This window comes from Hyla sarda, chromosome 6 (genome assembly GCF_029499605.1).
Source record: "Hyla sarda isolate aHylSar1 chromosome 6, aHylSar1.hap1, whole genome shotgun sequence".
In the NCBI taxonomy this organism is placed as follows: Eukaryota; Metazoa; Chordata; class Amphibia; order Anura; family Hylidae; genus Hyla; species Hyla sarda.
Window position 1 is genome coordinate 214,780,388 of NC_079194.1, and position 27,952 is coordinate 214,808,339.

Consider the following 27,952-nt stretch of genomic DNA (forward strand, 5'->3'; position numbering starts at 1 on the left):
AATACACTGAAAACACCTGGTAGTAACAATCTTCATGTTTTTGAATGAAAACATGGGGCCTCATGGCAACGCTTGTATGTTCTCAGATATTAACTGCTGTGCTGCCAGATGCCATGGCTAGTGAGAATTCCTGGGCTCCCAGCTATAGGACATAGCGAACAAGCATTAGTTCTTCTTAAGCTCATTATATTTCTTATTTTACTATTACAGCTAAGTTACATGCCGTATTTTTCGTCCTATAGAACGCACCGGCGTATAAGACGCACCCAATTTCTAGGTGCAAAATCTAAAAAAATAAAGATTTTGAACCCAATAGTGGTCTTCAACCTGCGGACCTCCAGATGTTGCAAAACTACAACTTCCAGCATGCCCAGACAGCCAACGGCGTGCATGCTGGGAGTTGTAGTTTTGCAACATCTGGAGGTCCGCAGATTGAAGACCACTGCATAGGAGGTAATACTCACGTGTCCCCGCTGCTCCGGACCCGTCACCGCTGCCCTGGATGTCGCTCCATCGCTGTCGCCGTGTCCCCGTCGCTCCGGAACGTCTCTGCTGTCGGCCGGGTTTCCTCGCTCTCCGTCGCCATCACGTCGTTACGCACGCCGACGCACGTACGCGATGACGTGATGACGAGGAAGGAGAGCGCCGGCCATACAGGGGATCCCTGAACGGAGAAGACACCAAGGAGGCAGGTAAGGTCCCTCCCGGTGTCCTGTAAGCACTAACCCGGCTATTCAGTCAGGCTGTTCGGGACCGCCACGGTGAAATCACGGCGGTCCCGAACAGCCCGACTGACCAGCCGGGTTAGTGTCACTTTCCCTTCAGACGCTTTGATCGCCGCGTCTGAAGAGTTAATACAGGGCATCACCGCGATTGGTGATGTCCTGTATTAGCCGCGGGTCCCGGCCGTTGATGGCCACAGGGACCGACGCGATAGGGGTGTATTCGCCGTATAAGACGCACCGACTTTTTCCCCCCAGGTTTGGGGAAGAAAAAGTGCGTCTTATACGACGAAAAATATGGTACTTTAAAGAAATAGAAAATAAAAAAAAACGATGTACAAAAAAGATATATTTATTGAAGAAAATGATTTTTTCGTACACATATATATATATTTATATAGACAGAAAGACATTTTAATACATTAACTGTTCACCTTTAGATTGGGGTGATAATATACAACCAAATATTGCGCTCTCTGCAGTGTGAAAAGAGGATTAGAGTTTATTAGTATGAACTGGTGTGAAATAAGTTAAGTCTGACACGAGCTGCCTGTAACAACTGTACTCACCATTGCCTTAGAAATAAATAACAAATTAATATTGGGTAGTTACTACCATTTCTTTTACTGCGCTTATTGTGCACAATGCCCTCAGGAGTGGTGTCTTTAGCTTAAGTGTTTTTTATGGTATATATATATATAGACAGACAAAAGAAATCCAGCAGCACACCATAGACGGTGAAAAATCAAGGTGGTTTATTCACCCAGTGTCTTGCGACATTTCGGTTGCCCGGTTGCAACATTTCTCAAGCAAGGCAATCGGGCAACCGAAACATTGCAAGACGCTGGGGGAATAAACCACATTGATTTTTCACCGTCCATGGTGTGCTGCTGGATTTCTTTTGTTTGGATATCATCATAGACCCTTGACCAGAGTCTGCTCCTGCCTGCACCCAGCATCTTTTACTTTATATGGTTGTGCTGCTTCTTTGCTCTGTATATATATATATATATATATATGTTATTAATTCATGTCTGCTTTAGTGTTTTTCATGCTCTATTCCATGTCGGCAAGGGTCAGTATCACAGGACTATACTGCGACAATTTACAGTATATTAGTCATCACATTTAAATAACATTGATTTTTCCTCTGTCAACCCTTTTTAGAACTTCTTTGTTGCCCGCACAGTAACCCTGATGTTGGCACAGTGGAATTGGATGATATCACCATCAACTCCACATGAGCCACTGAATAACTATTTGGCTGAAATACAAGTAGATCAACATTATATTGCGGTCAGTAGAGCGTTGCACTATATTAGTAGCTTGCAGGTGAAGACCACCAAGGCTGTCATGTATCACAGTGTCAGAACATCTAGTTTAGGAGATAAACTCCTGTATTTTTCCTCTAATAGGTCAATGATGTTCCAGTCCAGTCCTGGAGAGTACATAAATATGGACCTCTGTGGTGTTCAAAATAGCTGTAAATAGAGTATTGACTAAAGCTAGAGCAGTTTACATTCAGACCACTGGGATGTTAGCTTCCGGTATAAGGGTCTATTCACACAGGACTGCAATGCTGCAGGTTTGTTGCAGATTGTGATTTCCCTGTTAACTATAATTGGGAAATCCGCAACAATCTGCAGCATTTAAACCCTATACCCTTAGGCTGGTGTCATACAACACAGTTTTTATTTTTATTTTTGTAACTTTCCGTGCAGTCAGAAGTGGATTGAAAATGAATGGGAAACATAAAGGAAAGAATTGTACTTCTCATTCCTGCTGGATCCACTTCTGGGTTTGGTTCAAAAATTGCAGTGGAGTTTTAAAAAACAATAAAACAACAACAACAAAAAAATATGAAAAACAAAAACAGCTATGTGTCAGCAGGCTAAGGGTGTCTTTTTAATCCTTAGCTGTATACTTAAATCTACATAAAAGGGAAGCTGTCACATTAAAAAATGCAGTCTATTATGCAAGCAGCATGTTATAGAGCAATAGAGGAGCTGAGCCAATTAATATATATCTCTTTGGTAAAAAGATCCAATATATAATGTCATTTATTGATTCTCTGAGTTTTGGAATCCAGTGGGTAGTCCTAATAAGTAACTGACTATCTGTAATAACTGACTACAGGTTACACAGAATTATATATATATATATATATATATATATATATATATATATATATATCCAGCTCCTTTTGCTCTATAAGACTATAACATGCTGCCTGCACATTGAGTAAATTGTAATCCAGGTGACCATGGCTGACTATTGCTAAGTGGCACGGTATGTCTAACATGATACAATTATCAAATACACCTGACCCCCTATACACATTTAGACATCAGGAATCATTTGTTTCACACATTCCTGGATAAATGAATCCATCACATAGATGCCTACATGGCCCAAAGCAGATAAGCACATTATAATATAACAAGTAATATTATACTGCTTATTTCAACATACACATGCTGCATATAACACATGATAGCGCAAGTTGTATAAATAGCATTTGGGTAGGCATTGAGATAGAAAATATCCTACTGTATTCTAAGTCATTGCATGTACTAAACATTATATTGGGTACTGCATGGGGAAACGCATATATAGTAAGGCAAATTCCTAGGCATTGTAAGGCAGCAAACGGTAGAGAATATACATGAAGTGTTAATAAACAGCATGCTCCTACATTCTATTTAGTGCATTTTCTATACTGGGCAAGGTAATATAAAGATATATGGGCTGAATAAAGCCATGGACACGCTGAATTGGTCATGGTTTTTTTTTTTTTTTTTTATGTATTTCGTTGTTCTCTATGTTTGGAACCAGTTTCTGTCTCTCTCTCGCATCGGTGATGGCATGATAATCTCCTTTTAGTGCCAAAAATGATTTAACAGCTGTGTAATGGCTCAATTGTTTTACATATTTGGGCAATATTTATATAGCCATAAAAAAAATCTGCAGTTGAGGGACAGGAAGATGATCTCATATGGACTTTTTGCAGAAGTGGTGTCATCGAACGGCAATTTCTTACTCAAAGCACATTTTATCTTTAGACTGTCCCTTCATAATACTTGTGTAATGTTGGTATAATGTATCAGGAACGTATATGGTAAACAAGAATTTAAAGGGGCGTTCTGCTTTTAGGGTAATAATAAAAGAAAACCTCAGAAAAACTGTATTTAAGACTTCCAGCAAGTTTTAAATCGTTCCAATTTTTTTAAAATGTTTTTGCTTAGTTGGATCAATTCTTGAATTTGTGCAGGAGGTTGGGAAGGCTGATTTCATGATACACAACAACAATGTAACAGTATGCAATACTAATGAAAAATCCCTGAAAATATATACTTCATCCATTCAATATATGGCCATTACTTATTTATTGCTCCTTTGGTAATTATACCTTATACCATTTCCTGTTACAAAAATATCCTACTGTTCCCGCTGCTTTTGGAGTAAATTATTTACATGGTAAAACATGTCATCTAGAGGTGTAAATTAAAGCTCCTGGGTCTTGGTACAAAAGCATTAACTGCTGCCACTAAAAAAGATACTGACATTATATGCCACAGATATCCTTATAGGCGCTGACCTCACATCCTACTGGATCTATGTACGTTCCGTTTAGTCTGCGTTTACCATTGTACAGTTAACATTGTACAATACATAACATTGTTTTGTGCAGGGGTAGCATTCGCACCTGGACCTGGATGCCTGAGGGGCCTCAAAGACCTCTTTTCTACATAAAAAACATTGACTTATAAATGACATATGACAGGTAGGGGCCCTGAAATTTTTTTTTTACTGGGGCCCAGGAGCTTTAAAGGGTTACTCCACTGCCCCACTGCTTGGAACATTTTGTTCCGAACGCTTGGAGCAAGCGGCGAGGGTCGTGACAACAGGACCACGCCCCTCGTGACGTCACATCCCACCCCCTCAATGCAAGTCTATGGGAGGGGGCATGGCGGACGCCATGCCCCCTCCCATAGACTTGCGTTGAGGGGGTGTGGCGTGACATCACTAGGGAGCGTGGCCATGATGTCACGACCCTGCCCCCCGCACCCAGCGTTCTAATCGCTGGGTGCTGCACAGAGATCGCGGGGGTCCCCAGCAGAGTGACGCCCTTGATCAGATGTCTAGGGGCGGAGTACCCTTTAAGTTACATCTCTGTTTTTGTGTCCACATTGGCTAGCAACTACCACCTCTGTTGGGCCAATTTGGAACAGCAGTTTTGTCAATATTGCCACTACTACTTTAGCCTTTTTTTTGTTTTTGTCAAAGCAGTAAGAAGGTGCTCCCACATGGTAACCAGCATTAATGGGGTGGAAAACTTTTTATTTTTTTTAAATCAACTGGTGCCAGAAAGTTAAATAGATTTGTAAACTACTTCTATTAAAAAAATATTTACCCTTCCAGTACTTTTTAGCAGCTGTATGCTACAGAGGAAATTCTATACTTTTTGAATTTCTTTTTTTGTCTTGTCCACAGTGCTCTCTGCTGACACCTGCTGCTCATATCAGGAACTGTCCAGAGCAGGAGAAAATCCCCATTGCAAACCTATGCCTCTTTGGACAGTTCCTGACACAGACAGAGGTGTCAGCAGAGAGCACTGTGGACAACACAAAAAAGTGCTAAAAAAGTACTACTGGAAGGGTAATGATTTTTTTTAATAGAAGTAATTTACAAATCTGTTTAACTTTCTGGCACCAATTTATAAAAAAAAAAAAAAAATGTTTTCCACCAGAGTACTCCTTTAATACCATATACACCATTCACAATCTTATATTCCAGGCCAATAACACTAGGACTGTAAAGATTAACCTTCCCATGTATCTCATCTGAGGTCAAGTGTTTCCTAACATTTAATTCATCCATTATTTTTCAGGCACTGTAAACCAGAACTACGGTAAGTTATTACAGAGGGTATGGTGGTGTACTTGATTCTTCTCATAGTAGATAATGCTGTGTATAGGCTAAGAAGTGTACAAGAGAGATTAAAAGATGCATGCACAGTTATCACCATCAAGACATGCTTTACCGATGATATAGTGTACTGTATATACCTTACACCCAACAAAATGTTGCTGAGAATGGTTTTCTGTCATAGGTATTACTGACAACAATACTATATTGCTTTAATCCTCCACTTCTTACATTATCTTCATCACTAGCAGAAGGACTACATTATTTCAATGGGGACACAGAAGTTAATAATGTCTTTGCAGGAGCTGATGGAAGTTACGTCCAAGGTCTATTTCTTCACTTTAGCGTCATAGGTGCCTGCATTTTTGTAGGAGGCTACATAGCCAGTGTTTTCGACGAGGTTCTCTCGGCCACCTTTGCCTTTTCCTTTCCCACTTTCATCAAAGCGTTCCTTGTGGGAGCCGGTGTACTTGGTTGTATCTGTTAAGCGTTCCACTGCTCCGACTGCTGCGGCTTTCTGTAGGGAGAAATCATTATGGGTGTGAGACCCGGCAATCCATTACAGTGATCCCTCAATTGGTTCCAGGAAGACCATTGTATGTTGAAACCATTGTATGTTGAGACCATAACTCTATGGAAACCTGGTAATTGGTTCTAAAGGCACCAAAATGTCAAAATGGATTAAAGAAAAATAAGTAAATAACTAATAGATAAAGCAAATCCTTACATATAAAAGTAAGAAAGATCTGCTGGGAGCTGTAAATGACTGTCTATGTCAGTGTTTCCCAAGCAGGGAGCCCCCAGCTGTTGCAAAACTACAACTCCCAGCATGCCCGGACAGCCAAAGGCTGTCCGGGCATGCTGGGAGTTGTAGTTTTGCAACAGCTGGGGGAACCCTGCTTGGGAATCACTGGTCTATGTAGAGGACAAGAGCTTCTTCGGGGAACTGTACAGTACACACAATGTCCTAAAAAAGTAACATGGAGCCGCCCTCACCTGGTACCCAAAAGAGCAGCTAACCCTGGTACAGGTAAAGTGTACAGAACATGTAATACCTCCCTGTACTGTAGGGGGTGCTACCAGACACCAGTCAGTGCATACGCTTCAGTAATACAGGAGTTTTACCAGTGAATGCCGATTCTGATTGGTCAGTTCATTGACATGTTTCACAGATCTGGACTGTCCATAGCATTGCATGTTGAATCTGGTTTCAACTTACAATGGTCCAGAAAGGACCATTGTATGTTGAAACTATTGTATGTTGAGGCCATTGTAAGTTGAGGGATCACTGTATTATATTCTATAGGCTTTATTTAGGAAGTTTTCCTTTTTTGGATTAGAACAGCCAGCTGACTTCACATTTTATTGTATTGTAAAGCGAAAGGTTCAATGTAATGTCAAGTAAATCTCATTGAAAAGTTCATTCATTGCTTCAGGTATGTGAAGGTGTGGCGTATTCCCAGTGATGTATACCTTGAACTGGCTATAGGATGCAATGAGCCCACAATTGTGATCAACTGATCTCTGCAGTTCTCTATCCCATGCCTCTCAGCTGGTATTGCCAAAGAAAGCTGTGTGCCATCACTGAATCCCCCTATAACGGTAATGTTGTAGTTATGGCACCAGCCGGAATAAATGCTCGGCCATTATGATATTATGGTCATGCGGAGTCTTTTCTTTGTAGCTTCTCTCCACTCTTGATCAAAGATTTAGAGCCTGAGCGGACAGCAGACCTCTATGATATCCCTATACTCTCTGTCCTAACTCCAAATGAAATGAAAAAACCCTTTAATGTGTCACTGTCATGTAAAAAAAGCAACTTTTGTTGTAGACTCAGCTAAGCGCTTCCCTCCCTGTCCCTCTCCTTACTGCAGGAGCCCCACTCCATAGACCTTGTATAGAATCAGAATGTTAAGCTTCGACACATTGAGGAACCTGTTTAACCCATGGAAAGTTAAAGGGGTACTCCGCCCCTGGACATCTTATCCCCTGTCCAAAGGATACGGAACAAGATGTCTGATAGCAGGGGTGCCGCAGCTTGGGCCCTGCGATCTTCGTGCAGCACCCGGCATTAGTTTAGAACGCTGGGTGCGGGCAGTGGGGGTCTTGACGTCATGTCCACGCCTCTTGTGATGTCACGCCACACCCCCTCAACAAAAATCTATAAGAGGGGGCGTGGCGACCATAGACTTGCATTGAGGGGGCGTGGTGTGACATCACACGGGCCGTGGCTGTGATGTCACAACTCCCCTCTGCCCGCTTCAAGCTTTGGAACAAAATGTCCCGAAAGCTAGGGCAGTGGAGTACCCCTTTGAATCTGAAATCTAGATACTCATTTCTGCATGCTTCAGAGTTAAAATCTCCCTAATAATGTTTACTCTTGAAAATAGAACTAGATATAGTGCAGTAATCTGGTGTAGAACAAATTGTCTTGCTCACCCATGCTGATAGTATCTCTGACTACATGCTTGCAAATTGTTTCCAATGACAAAATGCCAACTTGTACATGGCAGCTGTGGGCTATAATATAAGTTGTAATTCAGAATCAGGGCACATTAAAGGTTATGTATGTACATAGACTGTAAAGCAGACCATAGCCACATTAGATTATAGTCGTAGGTGGGATGTCTACCTCCCGCTAATGGATGATGTCGGGAGAAGGAATAGACAGTCAGGTTGGATTATAAAAGGCCCGATATCTGGCAGTGGCTTACTCATCTTCCCTATTTTAGAGTACATGTATATAGGGGGATCGGGAGAGACAACTTAGCTGGCAGCTATCTAAACTGAAAAGCTAGCCTTGAGATGATGTTTAATGGTCAACAGACCTTAATATGTTGTACAAGTATATGTTCACTTACCGTGACCCCGGAGCTTACAGGTTCCTTTCCAGCCACAAGTTTGCAAATGGAGTCATATGCTTCGTCTTTGCCCTTTCCTTTAAACCTTTTTGCAGATAGTTCCTCTAGGGCCTTCTTAAACTCTTCATAGGTGATAACTCTTGCTGTCTTTGCTCTAAAAAACAAAAAATAAGGTTATCATGTGAAAAATGCTACAGCTTATTTTCTTGCTTGTACAGTATATGGTGACCTTTGGAGAATAATTATTTTGCATAGGCTACGGCTCTGTTCAGAGTCATATTTACAATTGGGACATGAACATTGTGACTGATCTATTTTTCAACAGAGCTAATTGAACTATGATCAACTTTATTGAGCTTTATAGGGTCTTTTATGGTACCCCATTTGAGCTAATACAAATTTTGTACTTTGTAAGTTATATTTTTTAATGTGCCCCGATGTTTTTTTTTTTTTTCTGTGGTCCCATCATATTTCACTCTGATGTTATTAGCATTGAGTCAATATCACCATCAATTATAGTAGTTAAGATCAATTATAGTCCTGCAGGACCATCCATTGAGGGGAAATCTTGGGTAAGTTCCCACACTTTGTTTTGCCAGGACTTGACCCCTGTATGCTTGAAAAAGGTTCCAGGAGGAGCTGAAACGTTGTAATGCTGACATGAGATATTAAATAATTTATTTTGTTGGAGTGCTGCGCCTGTATCTGGTTCTTATCTTGGATGGACTCTGATCAAGTCCTTTGGGACACTGGCACCAATTTTTTGGTTGGACTGGATAAGTAGTGCTGCTTTATTTTGGGATTATATATATATATATATATATATATATATATATATTTATATATATATTTATGTGTGTGTATTTCACTTACTTTACTTTAGAGAACACAATGTCAACATCAGTTCCAGTCACTGTCTTCCCATCAATAACTTTGCATTCTTTACAAAGCTTGGCCCAGTTCTTGCCTGTCATTTCATTGCCTGTTGCCTTAGTGTCACCATAGATGGCAAACTTTTTGAAACTTTCTTCTAAAGAAGCAAGGTCAGCGTTCTCAGCCATGGTATTCCTGATAAATATAAAAACAGAAAGGACATTTGATAAAGAAAAAGTTCATGTAAAACAGGAGATCAACAGGTTAAATCCTTCTAAATAAAACTGCTGGGTTCTATATGTTAATATGTACTTATTTTGTTGCTTAAAATTGTGCTTTGCATAAGGTGCATATAAATAGGGGTACAGATTTTCCTCATTCACACTGAAGATGTGAACCTGCACTGTTAACAAACAAGGGTGGGCAAAATGACCTGAACATAACACCCCTAAATGTAGGTTTTAACTTTAGCAAAAAAGAAGAAAAAAAACTTATCATATACATGTCATAGCTGGTGGTCAACTTATTAACTTAATAAGCAAATAACTAATAATATATTGGTAAAAAAATAAAATAATAAAATCACAAGACTGTCACAGTCAGTTGCACCATAGTATGTGACTAAGCCTAACAATTATTAACAAGCATGCACCAATATATAAAGTACAATTGATTCAGTACACAAACAGCTAAATAAATTGCTAGTAAAGCCAGTCCAACACCTATTTGTACACGCTCCTCTTAACATATATTGCATGCATCATTTGCACTCTTGATGTCCTTTGTCTTATTGACATTATTACTCCCTATAGCAGATTTGAACACAGTCCAACATACTGTGGTGTCAAGCGGCACAAGGAAGAATGTTCACTTTCTATGTCAGAATACGTTTTGTTTTGCTGTGTATTTAGTAGCAACAAGTAGTTGCTATTTGGCATCCAGCATAAAGTTTACAGCTTGGTATTTGTACTTACACCTTGTTGCTATGCAGCTTCTCTGTCTATTATTTTATGTAAGGTTCCTCTTATGTGTTAATACTGTGATTCATGTTTGTTCTTTGTTGGCTTTACTCATGAAGTGTGGCAATTGGACTCATTTGGAAGTCAGATGAAATTTCCAAAAAATTGAAAATCTTTGATGGGAAGATAATTCTGAATTGAGAGTTGGGGGATCTATATGAATCTGAAGATCAGACTCACTAATTCACAGTGGGGCAAAAAAGTATTTAGTCAGCCACCAATTTTGCAAGCTCTCCCACTTAAAAAGAAGAGAGAGGCATGTACTTTACATCATAGGTATACCTCAATTATGAGAGACATAATGAGAGAGAAAAAAATCCATTAAACCACATTGTCTGATTTTTTTAAGAATTTATTAGCAAATTATGGTGGAAAAATAAGTATTTGGTCAATAACAAAAGTTCACAACTTGAAGCAAGGTGGGCTCAACCTATATATAGGGGCCATGAACCCCCTCTCTCCACTATCCCATCGTCCAATAATATTACATAGTGATAGCTGCTAGTACTAGATGACCCAATATGTCCTGATACTAGTTAGCAAATGCACTGTGGTATAAACAAAGCATCTAGAAATAACATGAGATGGAACTCATAAAGATGGTAACCACCACAGTACATCTAAGACATAAGGCAAGTAGAGATGAGCGAATCGAATTGGACGAAGTAAAATTTGTTCCGAATCCTAAAATTTGATTTGGACCGAATCCGAACTTTGACTTCGAAATAACAAATTTTTTCATTAGCGACACCCGCTGATATCGTCCTGTATAATGTATAGATGCGAGCGTCTTTCTCCTGCGCTCGCATCTATAGCAGCAGGTGTCAGGAGTGACATTTGCTGTGATCTGTAATCAACTGCAGGTACTACTGCTCCCAACATGGACACACTCTTCTCCATGCTGGGAGCTGTAGTACCTGCATTAATAGTCACATCACACCGCGTGTCCCTTCTGACATCCGATGAGATCGTCCTGTATAATGTATAGATGCTGGTGGCCGGCCGCTCTTCTCTGGTCCCACTGTAGTATGAGCATATGCCAGGTATATATACCTATTATTTATATTTCCCGCAGAGAGCTGTGAGTGGCTGGAACCATCTGGCCAATCACAGCTCTCTGCGGGATATATGAATAAGTGATGTTGAATTCTATTCACATCACTGGCCGGCCGGAGTATAGTGCAGAGATGTGAGCGCAGGAGGAAGCTGCTTCATCTCTGCAATAGATGGGATGATCATATCGGGTGTCAGGAGTGACACCTGCTGTGATCCGTCTATTAGTACAGGTGCTACAGCTCCCATCATGGAACAGTCTGTTCCATGCTGGGAGTAGTAGTACTACCTAAAAAAATTTAAAAATAGAGAAAAAAAAGTGAAACACACATACACACACTTTATTAAACACAGTATTAAAATACATTACTACCGGTAATAAAAAAAAATTGTTTGGAAGAAGAGATGTTGCTGGCCTCTCTATACCCTTGCCTGAACTGCACCCCTGTGTAATACAGTAACCCCCCGACCTACGATGGCCCCGACATATGATAAAATCGACATACAATGGCCTCTCAGAGACCATCGCATGTCGATGTCAGCATCGACATACGATGCTTTTATATGTCGGGGCCATCGCATTAACTGCTATCCAACAGCGCAAAATGCTTAAGCTGCTGTCGGATAGCAGTTTAAGCATCCCTGGCAGGTTCGCTTACCTATTCCCGCTGCTCTGGGTCCAATTCGCGATCCTCCGGTGTCTTGCGCATCTTCTCCAGGGTCCGGGCCTCGCTTTCCTCGCCGGCGCAGCAGCGTAATAACGTCACCAGAAAGCGAGGCCCGGACCCTGCAGAAGATGCGGAAGAAGCCGGAGGATCGCGAAGAAGACACCGGAGCAGCGGGACAGCATCGAGAGCCCCTGGGACAGCATCGGGAGCGGTGAGGACCTGGTCCGGAGCGACGGGGACAGGTGAGTACAGCTTCCTATACTTTACATTGCACGGATCCCTCAACATACGATGGATTCGACAAACGATGGGTCGTTTGGAACGAATTACCATCGTATGTTGAGGGACCACTGTATAGATAAAAGTTATATAACAAAATGATAATACATTATGAAGGAATAATATATGTATGGAATAGGGGATACAGCTGGCCTCTCTGTGTATCTGTCCGCCCCATGAGCTGAAACTGTAGACAGCTTCCCCATTTCCCAGCAACTCTATCAGCAGCAGTCATTAGTTGTTCTATTCACTGACAGTTTTCTTTTCCACAGGTTGATATTGAATAGAACAATTAAAGATCGGGATTAACAGCGGAAATTCTCTTACCCCTGCCAGTGCAGAGGCCAGTATAGGCTTTTCTCAGGCGTGTAATACATCACTATAAGGGTACGTTCACACACACGGATTTTTGCAGCGTATTTAGCTGCGGATCCGCTGGTGAAGGCCCCGCTGTATGCTGGCTTTATATGTGCCTGCTGGTAACGGCAATACGCCGCTACCAGCAGACACAGTGCAGCGATGTGCGCGGCGTACTCGCACATCGCGGCCGCTCTCCCTGCTCTGAGCTAGGCAGAGAGCTCCCGCCATGTGCGAGTATACTGCGACTCGCACATTGCTGCAGTGCGTCTGCTGGTAGCGGCATATTGACACTACGAGCAGGCACATGTAAAGCCAGCATAGAGTGGGCCTTCATCAGCGGATCTGCAGCGTAAAATACGCTGTAAATCCGCACGTGTGAACGTACCCTTAGGCTAGGATTCCACTGAGGCCTTTTCCCACTTTTTCCTGAGTTTTGGCAGTTTTTCTGGCTTTTTCTGGCGTTTTTACCTTTGTGTGGAAATTGCATTTTTACCCCTTTGGCAGTTTCCCTGCAGGCGATTTTATGTTGAGCACCATAAAATGCAGAAATGATGCAGTAGGGATGTCTGAATTTGTAGGGATTATTTTACATGTTTTAAAACGAAAATCTTTTTTATTTTATTTTTTTATAACATTTTTCTGTTTGTAATGTTTGATTTCCCTTAATTTTTTTTTTTGGGTGGCTTTATAATTTTTTAAACACCCAAGAATGGAGTCTACATATTATTGTATTCTGACAGAGCAGAGAAAATCATTAACTAGACCACAGAAGCTGCAAAGGTCACAGGTTAAATATGTGATTAACCACAATTAATTTGCATAATAAGTAGGTCAATTGACTGTGCTCTTGTGGTTTACCACATATTTAACCTGTGACCTTTGTAGCTACTGTTTATTGATAATGATTATTTCAGCTCTGCGCTGAAAGTTAAAAAAGTCTGCTATGTGGATTTCAATAATTTCCTTATGTATCACAAAAATAAAGAAATAAAAGATGTAAAACTGATACTGTGACCATGCCAGAATTTTTAGGCAACAACATTTATATGTTTTAAAACAAAATTATTTTATAGTAAAAAGCACTGAACAATTTTTGTGAGAGGGGCAAGGAACTGAGAGCCCCAGCCAGCTGATATTAACATGCAAAGCAGCCTGTGAAAATGAATAGAATACTGTAATATAGTATTACAGTAAAGGTTAGAATCGACAAATAATATTCTTAGACTGGGGCTATATATATATATATATATATATATATATATATATATATATAACATTCAATATTTCTAGCTGCGATGTTCTACAGAAATAGTTTACACTGCCGTGTGCAGAAGATTTAATCAGCCTGTTGTACAGTTCTGCCGGGATGGATTTATATTGCTAACATTTTTTAATAAGGGGGTATAGTGACTAAAACTACCACTATTAAATATAAGTTTATATACAAAATACACCTGTACGGCATAACGAAAGGTGTTCTCCGGGCGCAATGGTATATATGCTGTACGTATGTTGTTTGTACATATGTTGCTTGTAGGTGACCAAATACTTATTTTCCACTGTAATTTGCAAATAAATTCTTTAAAAATCGGACAATCTGATTTTATGGATTTTTTTTCTCGTGTCTCTCATAGTTGAGGTATACCTATGATGAAAATTACAGGCCTCTCTCATCTTTTTAACTGGGAGAATTTGCACAATTTGTGGCTGACTAAATACGTTTTTGCCCTACTGTAGACTCTTCTGTATCATTTTCATATGTTCTTATAGGAGCATAGAGAGGTCCCTGTATTACTGGCTATAAGTTATCCTGGTATAAAAGATCATTCTAAGGCTGGCTTTATATATATATATATATATATATATATATATATATATATATATAAATAATAATAATAGGGTTTGTCAAGCTGAGACAACCCTATTTTAAAGAGAAAATGGGAAATATGTTGGCTGTTTTTGGACATGCTAAAAAGTTTTTCTGTGCAGACTATCATAAGTGTTACAACCATAGTGTCCCTGCTTCAGAACTGTTTCTTATATTATGCAATCCCAATGTTATTTGCAGCAATGTGATAGTTTTATTGTAAATTCTGCAATTACTTGAAAAGTTCCACGGATCATTGATGGATTCAGTTCCTCAATGGTGTCAGGTTTGTCAATTAATAAAAGCAGAGTTACCAACTATCCGTTAATCAGGGTCAGTACCAAAAAATTAGTTTTTACATTATTTTATAGCCTTCGATTCTTACCTTCTTGCTACACCCCCACTCGTTCCCACAATATATATATATATATATATTTATTTATTTTTTTTGCTATGTTGACTATCTATACTTTACACTGAGTAATGTGGTGTGATTAGGAGCTTCATGGCGACACCATTCTGAATATGATTCACACCCCTTACACCCCCTTGAGTCTTGTATAAACACCACACTCTACAATAAAGGTCCTGCCTAGCTGACTATTCAGTGAAAAGTACAGATAGTCAACCAAATAGTACAACTCCTATCCTGACACAGGTGTCAGCAGAGAGCACTGTGGTCAGACAGAAAAGAACTACACAACTTCCTGTGGAGCATACAGCAGCTGATAAGTTTTGGAAGGGTAATAGAAGTAATTTAACAAATCTGTATAACTTTCTGCCACCAGATGATTTGAAAAAAAAAAATTTGTTTTCCACCGGAGTACCCCTTCAAGTTATTACTATTAGCTACTAGCATTATAACTACCCAAATAAAATATCAGGGTTCAATTTAAAGGCATTGTTCCACCACAGGATAGGTGTATTCTCGCATGGCATCCAACTGTGAATATGGGATAAGTTTTAATAGTGGGACTGTCCCTTTAAAGAAGCACTCCAAGTTTTTCTTTTCTTTTTTTTGGCTCATATCATGCACACTCACCATTACCATTCCTACTGTGCTATTTTATTCCAGCACAGCTGCATCCATGCATTTAGTTACTGTACTCGGATCATGTGACCAGCATTTAGGCCACCAGAAAATTACATGGATTTATGTGTCTTAGTAAATGGTTTGTCCTGGGTCAGCTGACTTCCTCTTAACTACCGAATGACATCAATATCTATTAGGCCATGTTCACATGGCAGAATTTCCGTGCCGGATCCGCATTGCAATCCGGCACCGAGATTCCACTGCAGCAAAGTCCTGTTGAATTCAATGGGATTCTGCTGCTCTGTGCACACAGCAGAATTTCTGTGACAGATGTTTCTGACACGGAAATTCTATTTTCCTTGTCCGTACAAAGGATTAACAGGTTAATTCATTGTGCAGAGTTCGCATGGAACATAGCCTTAGATACCTCCTGGCTGCTCACAGACCCCTCCCTACCTCTCTCTTCCTTTCCCATGTCTATCTGAATACTGCTGCTATTTCTACGGGTTCAGGATATACTGTATAGTAATTATACACCTCCCCTGAAATTTTTTTATTTGCTCCAAAATTGCTGCAAAACTGGTGTTATTTTACAACAATTGCAAAAATCACAGTAAAAAATGTGTAATCTGTCCAGCGATTTTGGATAATCTAAGCAGAAGTACAGCAAAGAAATTATAAAAAACATTTGAAAATGCACTAGAAACAGACACTTACAAGACTCAGCAATTTAGGCTGCTGGAATCTAGTAAATCAATAAGGCTGAAAACCCATGCTTGCCCCATCAGCTTAAAAAGGTAAGCACAAGGCATACACATGAACCTCTAATAATAGCATATGCTGCACTTTACAAAAAAAAATGCTTCTTTTCAAAGCCTGCCATTTCATTGCTTTTCATTTCTTTTTTTTTTCTTTTTTTCCAGTAATACAGATGGAGAAGCATCTTCTTTAATTTTTTTGTATCACAACAAGTTAAATACATTTACATTTTGGATTTTTAAGACCATAGTAGATATATCCATAAATTGTTGAAGATAAATTTTCGCTTTCCCTTGGTTAATATACTGTTATTACACACCGGTGCGCACACACTCAACTGGCATGATGACCGCAGTACAAGCCAGGGCTAAATACTGTTTACTTTATCCTTTCCAAACTGGCAAACAGTTTTATCACTAGATATATAGGCTGAATGATTGTATGAATGGGACAAATATTTGTTTAGGATAGCAAATGATTTTAAAGTATTCCTATCTGCTTGTATGTCAATTATCCTTTACACATGTCTCCGGACAATAAGCTCATTTTATGCTCAGACAGACTCAACTCATAACCAGTTTATAGGCACAATTCTATCCTAATGATCCTCTGTAGTCTAAGCCATATTATGAAATAGCACCCTCCGCTATGTAATGATTGTTCACGACAAAAGAATAGTTAACCTTCATACAATGGTCCAGGTTTACTAAAACTGTCTAATTCTGGGACAGTATAACCTAAAACAAGCAGTTTACAGATTCACCAGATTTACAATGTGGCTCAGGCTGATTGATACATCTGTCATATCTGTAGATTATCTAGTCTACATTTACATCAACTATTAGTTGGCTTACGTTACATATAATATGTGCATCAATATTTTGGTGCATATTTTTGCACCAACATCTCACTGGAGCCACACACTCTTTTAGACAAACCACACCCTTTACTTATGGACCACACTTACTTGTTGATAAGAAATGTGGTGCACATGTACACCTCAGTAACTACACTTCCGGCTCCATGTACAGAGCTCTATTGTGCACATAAGCCCTTGCTTGAAGAAGTCAGTGACAGCACATAAATCTAGCATTTTAGCATCTGTATTATGGCTTCAACATGCAGACCACATGAGAATCTGCTAAACTGGAATTTGGCCACCAATGGATCCTATGACATTCTAGGTCAAATTTAGTGCAACTGTGGGAAGTGCAGGAGTTGTGTCCATAATATGGTCACTGACTAAGACTAGGTTCACACCACGATATGTCGGGAAAATGTCAAAATTACATGCTGACGTGTCCATGCTCGGACATGCACGGGCCCCATTCATTCAGATAATTTTTTGAACATATCCCAGTTATGGCACAAATCATGGTGAGAGCAATGCCTTATACTGTTTATAGAGTGACATACTTGAAGTCAACATAAAACATCCATCAGTCTAACTTAAAATAAATTGTATCCTCCGATACTGCCAATGGTTTTGGTGTGAAAATGTATTTTTTGTTCTATGTGACAAGCTGCCTGCCCAGTTTATACAAGTCCCTTACTAACATCTTCAGTGACAAAACAGCTGCAGCCAATGAACTAAGTATTTGATTCCCTTGTGGTATTTTTGTCGCCCTTATGATACACTGAAACACTTGCCATAAGTGTGAAAAGGTTTTCATAGAAGGAAGGAATCAGTTACTACATACTTACATGACACACAGATCATCTCATTCTATAGAATAAATCCATTTTGCATATGACCTGTGGAAGTTATCTATTTTACATAAGCAGTTATATTGAAAAAGTATATACCCATACAGGGCTGGATTTGTCATTTTTCCCATTGAGGTGGAGACACCATTGGAACATTGTGATAATTTATCTATTGCTGGGGACATCACAATATAAATCTAAGGTTTTGGATCATCAAGATTAAGGAGGTCTCCCTCAGGGAACCTCTTTGATAACCTCAATATACCCTGATAGGGCTAGGTGAAGGGTATTGCATTGTTCCCTTGCACCCTCTTCAGGGGTTCACTGATTTCATCCTACTTAAATACAATGGACAAAACAGTCCACTTCTCTGCCCAAATATAGTTAGGTCAAGTATTGCAGTATATCTTACCTACCCCTACATAAGACATCCATGAGGTTGGAAATGAAATTCTATTTTCACCAATGGACACAAGCAGCAAGCACACAATGAATTCATAAACTCCTTTACCATGATAAGCTGTACTTGGATGTACCAAAATGAGTGCCTACACTTTATACACATTTACAATGCATTTGGAAAGTCTTAAGACCCTTTTCTTTATTTAACATTTTCTCTCAAGAGCGCAATGGCCTCCATAATTCTTTAACGAAAGAAATCAGAAACAACCAGAACTCTTCCTAGAGCTGGTCACCCCACCAATCTTAGTAACTAGATGAGAAGGGCCTTGGTAAGAGAGGTGACCAAGAACCCAACAAAATGACAGAAAGAAGCCTCTCCTTAATGGAGCAAAGTGCAGAGATATTCTTAACAAATACCTTATCCAGAGTGCTCTAGACTTAGACTGGGCCAAAGGTTCACCTTCCAACAAGACAACAACCCTAAGCACACAGCCAAGACTCTAAATGTGCTTGAGTGGCCCATCAAGATCCCTGACATCTCTGGAGAGACCTGAAAATGTCTGTTCAACAATGGTCCCATCCAACCTGACAGGGCTTGAGAAGATCTGCACAGAAGAATGGCAGAAAATCCCCATATTCAGGAGTGCAAACCTTGTGGCATCATACCAAAGAAGACTGGAGGCTGTAATCACTGCCAAAGGTGCTTCAACTAAGTACTGAGTAAAGGGTCTGAATACTTACAGTATCTCACCTGAGTGAGCCCACCTGGAAGAAATGACCCTCGGCTACAATGTAAAGTAGTGAGTGCACAGCTTGTATAACAGTGTTTAATGTTGTGTCCCCTCAGAATAACTCAACACACAATCATTAATGTCAAACCCTTGGCAACGAAAGTGAGAACACCCCTAAGTGGAAATGGTTGTCTTGGAGGTCTGCATAGGAACATTATTATGTTGGAATACTGCCTTCGGCCCAGTCTCCAAATGGAGGGGATCATGTCTGCTTCAGGATGTCACAGTACATGTTAAACGGGGTCAGTACTTTCCTCAGGGAGAGGACACCTCTTCAGGTGTAACAGAGATTCAAGTTAGGCCATTTAGCACTCCGCGGGCTTCTGGGTAAAAAAATATTTAAATTAGCTCACCACACCACCTTCACAGGTAATGTGTCCTGCAAAACCGCTCAGGCTCCATTTAAGAAGTCTCAGAACTGATTGGGATTTATGCCAAGCCAGAACTCTCTCCAGAAGGAAAGAGAACCCATGTTGGCATTCATGGCTCCTTCGTGAACTGTAGCTCCTCAGTGCCAGCAGCACTCATGTAGGCCCAGACCATGCCGCTCCCACCCCATGCCTGGCGGTCGGCAAGACAAACTTGTAATTGTACTCCTCACCTGGTTTCCCCCATACATGCTTAACACTATCTGAACCAAATAAGTACCTCCTGGTCTCATTGGACCACAGGAAATAGTCCAATCTGTATGTGAGCTTTCCTTTGCTTCCTCTCTAGAAGAGCCATCTAGCATGACAGACATACATACCAATTTGATGCAGTGTGCAGTGTATGGCCTGAGCACTGACAGGCTGACCCCCCCTCCCGCCTCACCCTTTTAACCCCTGCAGCAATGCTGGCAACACTCATGCGTCTATTTCCAAAAGACAACCTCTGGATGTGCATTGAACTCCTTTGGTCAACTATGGTGAAGCCTGTTCTGTGTGGAACCTGTACTGTGAAACTGCTGTATGGTCTCACAATGCTGCAGATCAGTTTCAGGGTCTTGGCAATCTTCATATAGCCTAAGCCATCTTTACATAGGGGAACAACTTTTTTTTTTTAGATCTTCAGAGAGTTCTTTGTCATTAGGTTCCATGTTGGACTTCCAGTGACCAATATTAAAGAGAGTGAGAGCGATAACACCAAATTTAAGACAATTGCTCCCCATTCACACCTGGGATCTTGTAAAACTAACAAGGTAAAATGACTTATTGGGCCCATTTTGGACATCTCCACTTAGGGGCCCATTTTGGACATCTCTACTTTTGGGCAACTCCACTTGTACTCACTTTTGTTGCCAAGGTTTAGACATTAATGGCTGTGTGGTGAGTTATTTTGAGGGGACACAACATTAGACAGTTATACAGGCTGCGCACTGACTACTTTACATTGTAGCGGTGTTGTCACATGAAAATATATAATAAAATATTTTTTTAAATTTGAGGGCTGTTCTCACTTAGATACTGTATTTTCATGCAATATTTTAGTTTTTCCTTTTCAATAAATTCGCAAAGATTTCTAGCATTCTGTCTTTGCTTTGTCATTTCGGAGTATGTAGTGCAGAAATATGGGGAATAACTTTTGTTTTTAATTATTATTTTAGCACAAAGCCGCAACATAAGAAAATGTGAAAGAGTCTGAAGACTTTCAGAATCCACTGTACACCACCTCGATGCCGTCTCACATTTGTGCCATCCATCTATCTGTGGGCATACATAAAACAGCAGTGTATCCATTCACACACCCATCGTGTGCAGCTATATTGATACATATGCCCCTATAACAAAACTATTAGAATAACAGATGTGTGATCTCTCTTCTTGCCACACTGTAGTGGGTTTACAGAGGGATTCTATTCCTTAAATGGGCACTGTTGTACTTATGCACTACAACATATCTCTAATATAGATCCATAATTTTTTTTTTTTATTATTAAAATAGTTTATTTTAACTTTGAAAAACGGCCACTAGGGGTCTTCCTCCTAGTGGCCGGCTGCAGGCTGGTGTGACGTCACGCTTGAATTCGGACTGATGCCGGCTGGGCAATCGGTCCTAATTCATTCAGCCTGATTGACAGGCAGGGAGCGAGCGCTGAGAGCGCATTGGCTGCCTTGCCTCACACGCTGGTCCCGCCTCCCGGCATTTACACACCGCTGCTGCTGCCCTACTCTTCACTAGGGTATGTCTTGGGGAGAGCGGGGTTCGGGATTTTAAACACGGGGGTTGTGGGAGAGCGGGGTTCGGGGTTTTCAACACGGCCCTAACTTATTGTTTTCATCACAGAGTGCCTCCAGCTGTTTCACCACTACAACTCCCAGCATGTCCTGATAGCCAATAGATGTCAGGGCAAGCTGGGAGTTGTAGTGGTTAAACAGCTGGAGGTACCCTCTATAGGTGAACTAAGGGCGGAAGTCGGCCCCCCAGCAGGCATCAGTGAAGTTGCACTAGCTGGGGAAGTCTGCCTGGTAAGTGAGCAGACAAAAAGTCATTTTAAATATAGTAAAAAAAAAAAAATTTAAGGCAGGGAAGGGGTTAGGGATAGATGGGCAATAGGCAGGGACAGAAAAAAAAAAGGAGGGTGGGAGCTACTCTTTAAAGCCAGTGTTTTCCAACCAGGATGCCTCCAGCTGTTGCAAAACTGCAACTCCCAGCATGCCTGGACAGTCTTCGGCTGTCCAGGCATGCTGGGAGTTGTAGTTTTGCAACAGCTGGAGGCACCCTGGTTGGGAAACCTTGCTTTACGGTATGAAATTCTCCAGTAAATGTATGTAGTACATGGTATTTGTGATGCCTATAGACCTATAGACCCTGGGCTATTTCTGTAGACATAGAAGCAGTTAAGCCAACATGAAGCTTTTATTGGTTCATGTTTTAGCTGCAGATTCACCACCCTTCTCTGTATCCCTGTGGGCCCTGCAGGCAGATCATGTCACTGCTATTTCTCATCCCGCAGATCACCATGACAACAGTCTGTAATGGTGTAAACAAAGCGTAACAGAGAAAGCATAGGGTGGGAGGCAGCGGGTTCCTTCTCACAGCCATTGGAACAAAATTGTGTAATTCCCTGAGTGTTCTTATTAAGAGCCATTAATTCATTTAAGTGCCTGACTGTCATAGGGGACGGCGAGACCTCGCTGTAATGCAGGCCTAAAGATTCAGCATCTAGCTGAGAGTCACACCGAGCATCCCCAGGGTCCCTAGGGACAACGACGGAGACATCAGATGTTCTTGTATGAAATCTCAATTCCCTTTAGACGCCTGTAGTATTTTTGCTTGTATAGATCTCATCTGTGTTGGGATCCGCACTGGATGGATATGTTGTTTAGTTTTTTACAATCTATAAAATGAGGAAATGTATCCAGGGTGTGGTTTGACTAGACAGAATTACTGCAGGACATGGAGGAACGGGATGAACATATCAATGCATGGCCAATGTATTCACTGGGTGCTATTCTTCCATGTTCATAGTACTTTCTACTTGGTCTATCTTAGTTATTTTCCATTATTTATATAGACCCAACATATATAAATATATATAAAATAAGGGTGTCGCCAGCAATAAATCACTCCTATCAATCATTCCAGACTAGGGTCCCATTTGTCTTTTCTTTAGAATTAGATGCAGGGACTCCTTTCAACAATGACAACTTGTCATAGAAAATGAGAGGACACCCACTTAAATGGGGAGTAATGTACCTTTAATTACACTTAAAGTGTACCTGTCATCAACAAAAACTTTTTATATAATGTAGATCATACAATTATATGTATATTTGTGATATACATTGGTTAAAAAATGTGTATATTTATGGGTGAAAAAGTGCTGTCCCTGCAGCTATTGCCTGTGTGTCTCTATGAGGAGACCAAATACAGGAAGTGAGGACAGGACAAGCAGGGCTCTGTGCAGGCTCCTGGCTTGTCAATCATTCTGATGTGTGAGCCCGTAGCATGTCGCAGAGCCTCAGTGCACACTGTTCTGCTTGTCCTCAGTGTACAGAGCCCTGCTTGTCCTCAGTGTACAGAGCCCTGCTTGTCCTCAGTGCACAGTGCCCTGCTTGTCCTCAGTGCACAGAGCCCTGCTTGTCCTCAGTGTACAGAGCCCTGCTTGTCCTCAGTGTACAGAGCCCTGCTTGTCCTCAGTGTACAGAGCCCTGCTTGTCCTCAGTGCACAGTGCCCTGCTTGTCCTCAGTGCACAGAGCACTGCTTGTCCCCAGTGTACAGAGCCCTGCTTGTCCTCACTGTACAGAGCTCTGCTTGTTCTCAGTGCACAGAGCCCTGCTTGTCCTCAGTGAACAGAGCCATGCTTGTCCTCAGTGTACAGAGCCTTGCTTGTCCTCAGTGTGCAGAGCCCTGCTTGTCCTCAGTGCGCAGAGCCCTGCTTGTCCTCAGTGCACAGAGCACTGCTTGTCCTCAGTGTATAGAGCCCTGCTTGTCCTCAGTGCGCAGAGCCCTGCTTGTCCTCAGTGTATAGAGCCCTGCTTGTCCTCAGTGCACAGAGCCCTGTTTGTCCTCAGTGTACAGAGCCCTGCTTGTCGTCAGTGTACAGAGCCCTGCTTGTCCTCAGTGTACAGAGCCCTGCTTGTCCTCAGTGCACAGAGCCCTGCTTGTCCTCAGTGTACAGAGCCCTGCTTGTCCTCAGTGTACAGAGCCCTGCTTGTCCTCAGTGCACAACGCCCTGCTTGTCCTTAGTGTACAGAGCCCTGCTTGTCCTCAGTGTACAGAGCCCTGCTTGTCCTCAGTGTACAGAGCCCTGCTTGTCCTCAGTGCACAGTGCCCTGCTTGTCCTCAGTGCACAGAGCCCTGCTTGTCCTCAGTGTACAGAGCCCTGCTTGTCCTCACTGTACAGAGCCCTGCTTGTTCTCAGTGCACAGAGCCCGGCTTGTCCTCAGTGAACAGAGCCCTGCTTGTCCTCAGTGTACAGAGCCTTGCTTGTCCTCAGTGTGCAGAACCCTGCTTGTCCTCAGTGCACAGAGCCCTGCTTGTCCTCAGTGCACAGAGCACTGCTTGTACTCAGTGTATAGAGCCCTGCTTGTCCTCAGTTCACAGAGCCCTGCTTGTCCTCAATGTATAGAGCCCTGCTTGTCCTCAGTGCACAGAGCCCTGTTTGTCCTCAGTGTACAGAGCCCTGCTTGTCCTCAGTGTACAGAGCCCTGCTTGCCCTCAGTGTACAGAGCCCTGCTTGTCCTCAGTGCACAGAGCCCTGCTTGTCCTCAGTGTACAGAGCCCTGCTTGTCCTCAGTGTACAGAGCCCTGCTTGTCCTCAGTGTACAGAGCCCTGCTTGTCCTCAGTGTACAGAGCCCTGCTTGTCCTCAGTGTACAGAGCCCTGCTTGTCCTCAGTGCACAAAGCCCTGCTTGTCCTCAGGGCACAAAACCCTTCTTGTCCTGCCCTCACTTCCTGTATTTGGTCTCCTCATAGAGACACACAGGCAATAGCTGCAGGGACAAAAATATACATATTTTTTTAACAAATGTATATTACAAATATACATATTATGGCATTACATACGTTATATAAAAAGTTTTTGTTGATGACAGGTACACTTTAAAAGGGAAACACAACATCTTGTCCATCGTTCAGTGCTGCCTTATACAATGTAGAATTGAAAGCTTGTAGGAACATAACTAAACTTTCTTGCCAGAATATTTTATTATTTTTTAAATCAGGGAGACAGTACCTTTTGTATGACAAAAAGTAATTTAAGAGAACAAGTGTCTAGACATGTAACGTTACATGAAATTCCACAGTTTCTCTATGGTAGACTAAAGGCTGATACAGATCCTAGGCTGCGTTCATACATAGTATCAGTAATGATGTAGCTGGGACATATCTGCATTTACATATTGATGTGGCAGAGCTGAGTTTGTTATATGGCGCAATGCATCATGATTTTGGGATGTATCTGTATTTTTACTAAGGGCAGCAGTTAGACCTACTACTTAGCTCAGAGAGTTAACAAGATTGATCACAAGACGTTATATGACTAATGGGGCTTTACTACAGAACATGCACACTTTTGCTATAGAACAGTGTTTCCCAATGTGGGAGCCTCCAGCTGTTGCAAAACTACAACTCCCAGCATGCCCGGACAGCCCTTGGCTGTCCGGGCATGCTGGGAGTTGTAGTTTTGCAACAGCTGGAGGCACCCACATTGGGAAACACCGCTATAGAGACTATTGCTTTCTAGTAACCTTATACTTAGTACATACACAGTATTTGAGGTTCATGAGTATGTAATATGCAACACATAATGAACACTCTCAATTTTATCATATCTATCTATTTATCTATCTATCCATTTCATCTATCTATTTATCTATCTATCTAATCTATCTCCTATCTACCTATCTATCTATCTATCTATCTATGTATCTATCTATCTATCTATCTATCTATCTAATCTATCTCCTATCTATCTATCTATCTATCTATCTATGTATCTATCTATCTATCTATCTCATATCTATCTATCTATCTCATATCTATCTAATCTATCTCCTATCTATCTATCTATCTATCTATCCATTTCATCTATCTATCTATCTATCTATCTAATCTATCTCCTATCTATCTATCTATCTATCTATCTAATCTATCTCATATCTATGTATCTATCATCTATCTATCTAATCTATCTCCTATCGATCTATCTATCTATCTATCTAATCTAGCTCCTATCTATCTATTTATCTATCTATCTAATCTCTCCTATCTAACTATCTCCTCTCTCTCGCTCTAATCTCTCTCTCTCTCTCTCTCTCTCTCTCTCATCTCTCTCTCTAATCTCTCTCTCTTTTTCTCTCTCTCATATCTATCTAGCTGCACGCGTCTGAATAAAGATCACTATTTTCCACTATACTGGAGTGCTGCTGCCCATTCATTTCTATCTATCTATCTATCTATCTATCTCTCTCTCTCTAATATCTATCTATCTATCTATCTATCTAATATCTCTCTCTCTCTCTAATATCTATATATCTATCTAATCTCTCTCTAATATCTATCTATCTATCTAATCTCTCTCTCTCTATATATATATATATAATATCTATCTATCTATCTAGTTTCACACATTGATGTCTGAATAAAGACCACCATTTTTCACTATACTGAAGTGCTGCTGCCCATTCTTATCTATCTATCTATCTAATCTCTCTCTAATATCTATCTATCTAATCTCTCTCTAATATCTACCTATCTATCTATCTATCTATCTATCTAGTTGCACACATTGATGTCTGAATAAAGACCACCATTTTTCACTATACTGGAGTGCTGCTGACCATTCCTTTGTATCTATCTATCTATCTATCTATCTATCTATCTATCTGTCTAACTATCTATCCAACATCTATCTATCTATCTATCTAATCTCTCTCTCTCTATATATATATAATATCTATCTATCTATCTAGTTGCACACATTGATGTCTGAATAAAGACCACCATTTTTCACTATACTGGAGTGCTGCTGACCATTCCTTTGTATCTATCTATCTATCTATCTATCTATCTATCTGTCTAACTATCTATCCAACATCTATCTATCTATCTATCTATCTATCTATCTATCTATCTATCTGTCTGTCTGTCTGTCTGTCTATCTTTATCCATCTCCTATCTACCCCCCCCCTCTCTCTCTCTCTCTCATATATTTATATGTTTATCTATGTTTCTATCTATACAACACAATAGTTTTGACTACTCAGTTTTAGTGGAATTTCAGCAATGCTACATCATAGCTATATAAGTACTGAATAGTTACCATTAAATGCATTTGAACATGCAGAATATATTGAAATCACTAGATAGAACACCCAATATGTTGTTAACCCCTTTGTAACATGCTAGATGAGCTAAACACTGTATTAGGTTTACCTGCAGTCCTATGTAAAGCCATGTAAAGCCAATCACAAATTGACAACCCCAGCTCTGTTGCATCTGTACATACCCAGACAGGTGAAAGGCATACAGCAGCATCATGTACAATCCTCCTTACCACAAAGCATAGAAATATTGCCTAATCCCTGTAAAATGATACGAATTGTACCAAAAAACCACACACACCAGACGCCTATGAACAACCGCCACAGCCTCTATGAACAGATGTACTGCACGGTAGCTGAGATAAAAATACTACACAGTGGGAGAGACTGAGGCAATGTTTATAAGACAACATGCCTGACTATATTCAGCCACAGCAGAAGACATTGGGGCACTAAACCAGGGAGGCTTCATGTCAGGATGGAGAAGGTTCATGAATGCAGAGATTTGCTTCTTTGCTTACTCTTCTTTTTGACAAGACAGGTAGAAGGAAGGGAGGAAAATAAATTCTATACCTTTAGTGTAAAGGAATCTTGTTTTTTTTTTATTATGGAAGGAAAGGGAGTGTGTTGAGCTATGTGCAGTGTCAGAATCCTGTTCTTACCTCCTGATTCCCTGTGTTCTGCTATAGACGCCTCCTCTCCCCGCCTGGCCCTGTAGAATGAAATGCAGCTTTAAAGACTGTAGGGCTATTATCTTGTGTTTATTCCTGTATCCATAGAGACATCCTGTAAAACATCAAGGGAGTGTAATATAAATATAAGTGACCAAGGTCATTTACAGGCAAGAGATGTACCCTCCTTGCTTGGAGCAGACAAGATC

General features: G+C 40.8%; 1 protein-coding gene across 1 annotated transcript; it reads right to left on the minus strand.

Annotated features, from left to right (window-relative positions):
- Positions 1 to 1,058: 1,058 nt before the first annotated feature.
- Positions 1,059 to 27,952, minus strand: TPPP3 (tubulin polymerization promoting protein family member 3). Its single transcript, XM_056526385.1, has 4 exons — positions 27,735 to 27,952; positions 9,386 to 9,580; positions 8,513 to 8,666; positions 1,059 to 6,168 (listed from the first exon to the last, which is right to left on the minus strand). Exons 2-4 carry the CDS (start codon positions 9,571 to 9,573, stop codon positions 5,980 to 5,982), a joined length of 531 nt encoding a protein of 176 aa, XP_056382360.1. The 5' UTR covers positions 9,574 to 9,580; positions 27,735 to 27,952; the 3' UTR covers positions 1,059 to 5,979.

What these genes read in the sequence shown, in the direction of transcription:
- TPPP3 (XM_056526385.1), bottom strand. Translation starts at nt 9,573, where the DNA reads ATGGCTGAGAACGCTGACCTTGCTTCTTTAGAAGAAAGTTTCAAAAAG. An exon ending in ATTGTGTTCTCTAAAGTAAA is followed by an intron (nt 8,667 to 9,385) that starts GTAAGTGAAATA and finishes TTTGTTTTTTAG; the next exon opens with AGCAAAGACAGCAAGAGTTA. An exon ending in CTGTAAGCTCCGGGGTCACG is followed by an intron (nt 6,169 to 8,512) that starts GTAAGTGAACAT and finishes TTCTCCCTACAG; the next exon opens with AAAGCCGCAGCAGTCGGAGC.